This window comes from Limulus polyphemus, unplaced genomic scaffold, assembly GCF_000517525.1.
Source record: "Limulus polyphemus unplaced genomic scaffold, Limulus_polyphemus-2.1.2 Scaffold11286, whole genome shotgun sequence".
Lineage (NCBI taxonomy): Eukaryota > Metazoa > Arthropoda > Merostomata > Xiphosura > Limulidae > Limulus > Limulus polyphemus.
The window spans coordinates 5,802-8,265 of record NW_013676896.1 but is presented as its reverse complement, the minus strand read 5'-3'; the positions used below and the strand labels follow the sequence as shown (position 1 = coordinate 8,265).

The 2,464-nt window shown below is 30.7% G+C and overlaps 1 protein-coding gene across 1 annotated transcript in view; it reads left to right on the top strand.

Annotated features, from left to right (window-relative positions):
• The window catches only part of LOC106476703, a gene marked incomplete at both ends in the record, with an annotated part of 13,823 nt that overhangs the window by 5,810 nt on the left and 5,549 nt on the right, over positions 1 to 2,464 (top strand). The window contains 3 exons of the mRNA XM_022380495.1: positions 543 to 760; positions 1,279 to 1,370; positions 1,706 to 1,830. Of these exons, the coding sequence (XP_022236203.1) occupies positions 543 to 760; positions 1,279 to 1,370; positions 1,706 to 1,830 (435 nt within the window). The remainder of the gene's footprint in view (positions 1 to 542; positions 761 to 1,278; positions 1,371 to 1,705; positions 1,831 to 2,464) is intronic.

The window sequence follows — 2,464 nt, the reverse complement described above, 5'->3', positions numbered from 1 at the left end:
AATCACTTGAATTACATGTTTATTTTGTACATATCAGGAAGATAATTAATCACTTGAATTACATGTTTATTTTGTACATATCAGGAAGATAATTAATCTCTTGAATTACATGTTTATTTTGTACATATCAGGAAGATCATTAATCACTTGAATTACATGTTTATTTTGTACATATCAGGAAGATAATTATATTTCTTGTATTACATGTTTATTCTGTACATATCAGGAAGATCATTAATCACTTGAATTACATGTTTATTTTGTACATATCAGGAAGATAATTAATCTCTTGAATTACATGTTTATTTTGTACATATCAGGAAGATAATTAATCTCTTGAATTACATGTTTATTTTGTACATATCAGGAAGATCATTAATCTACTGAATTACATGTTTATTTTGTACATATCAGGAAGATCGTTAATATCTTGAATTACATGTTTATGTTGTACATATCATTACTAAAATACGTAATGAGTAGTTATTCTTTAACATTTCCCTAAATAATGCTAATTAATTATTTTCTTTATTGTATTACAGATTCTTCCACTAGTCACCCCGATCTTTTTCAACACGGCTGAGCCGTATGAGATCAGGATCGCGGCTTTTACTGTGATTCTCTATAGCAACCCCCCACTGCCAATCCTCAACCGAATTGTCACTCGCTTATGGCTAGAGAAAAATAAACAAGTGGCTAATGTTGTGTACACTTCTTTGAAAAGCTTGAGTAACACTACCATTCCCTGCTATCAGAACCTGTGAGTACTGGCCGACACTTTAAGTGCTTTTTATTCTTCCTAACGATTAAAATCATCCTTTATTAATTACTTTAATAACCATTTTAATTTCAGTAAACAATAGCTATCTTTTCTATTGGCTCTGCAGTAAACATGAGGAATTATAATGATAAAATGCGGGGTTCGATACCTTCGGTAGGCATAGCACATTTAGCCCGTTTATGAACAGAACGATAAATAATTGTTTTAAAACACTTAAAGTCTGATTAATATGTTTATACATATAGACGTGGGTTATGAAATCCGACTGAATGAATGTTCTCTGAAACTACTACGAATATAACACTCACCAAGATTTATATCTAAACAGTTAAGTTATAGAGGGCAATAATACTACAGAAGATTGCATTATAAAATTGTAAAACATATAATTTGATGTAAAATTTGTCTTAAGACTCAATAACTTGTTCTATATTGCTATTAATAATGACAAATCTGTCTTTAGGTATTTAGTTTCTCACTGTAATTTTTCTATTTAGAGCTCAGAAGATTCGTCAAGTTATGGGTGAGCTGAAACCAGTGGATTTTGGAACGAGTTATTCATTTCTTAAAATGGCTGAATTTAATGATAGTAAGTTGATTTTCTTCTGTAAAGGCAAATAAAATATGAACTTTATATATAAGTGTTTCTATTAGGCTTCCAAAATGTTTCATTCGATAATATGAACATTGATTTCAATAAGTTTTGTGTCTTCATTATTAAATATTTTACAGAATGCATTTTAAGCAACATTTTCGTTAATGACCTACCTGATCTAATTATGTTTCAGTTGTTGCTCACAGAAAACAAATGTTTCTAATTGAAGCTAGTACCTTTATATTTTTCCTCATAAAATCAAGTTACGTTTAATGAGCTTTAAGAAATGTGTACTTTATCTGAGATTTGACGTGTTTTTGTTCTTTCAGTTCCACGTGACTACAGCTTTCACGTGCTGTATGAATGGGTTCACAGTAACGTTTCCATAATCCCTCGTGCAGGATATCTTGGTGCTATGCAGAACATCGGGCCTTTCTGGGACCTTCCTGTAAATGTGAGTTGTCAATTAATACTTGAGAACTCTTACATGTTATCATATTAAGTCGTGATTTAATATTTGAATATAAGGACTTTGGTTTAATCATTCGTGAGTTTAATATTTGGATATAAGAACTTTGGTTTAATCATTCGTGAGTTTAATATTTGAGAAATTTACAATAGGCGTTTACAATTCTCAAATACATTATTCAAAAACTCAATTCAAATTTGATGTCATGATTCAGACCTTACACTATTTTTGGTTTGATGTCATGATCCAGACCTTACACTATTTTTGGTTTGATGTCATGATTCAAACCTTAGACTATTTCTGGTTTGATGTCATGATTCAGACCTTACACTATTTTTGGTTTGATGTCATGATTCAGATCCTTACACTATTTTTGGTATGATGTCATGATCCAGACCTTACACTATTTTTGGTTTGATGTCATGATTCAGACCTTACATTATTTTTGGTATAATGTCATGATCCAGACCTTACATTATTTTTGGTATGATGTCATGATCCAGACCTTACACTATTTTTGGTATAATGTCATGATCCAGACCTTACACTATTTTTGGTTTGATGTCATGATCCAGACCTTACACTATTTTTGGTTTGATGTCATGATTCAAACCTTAGA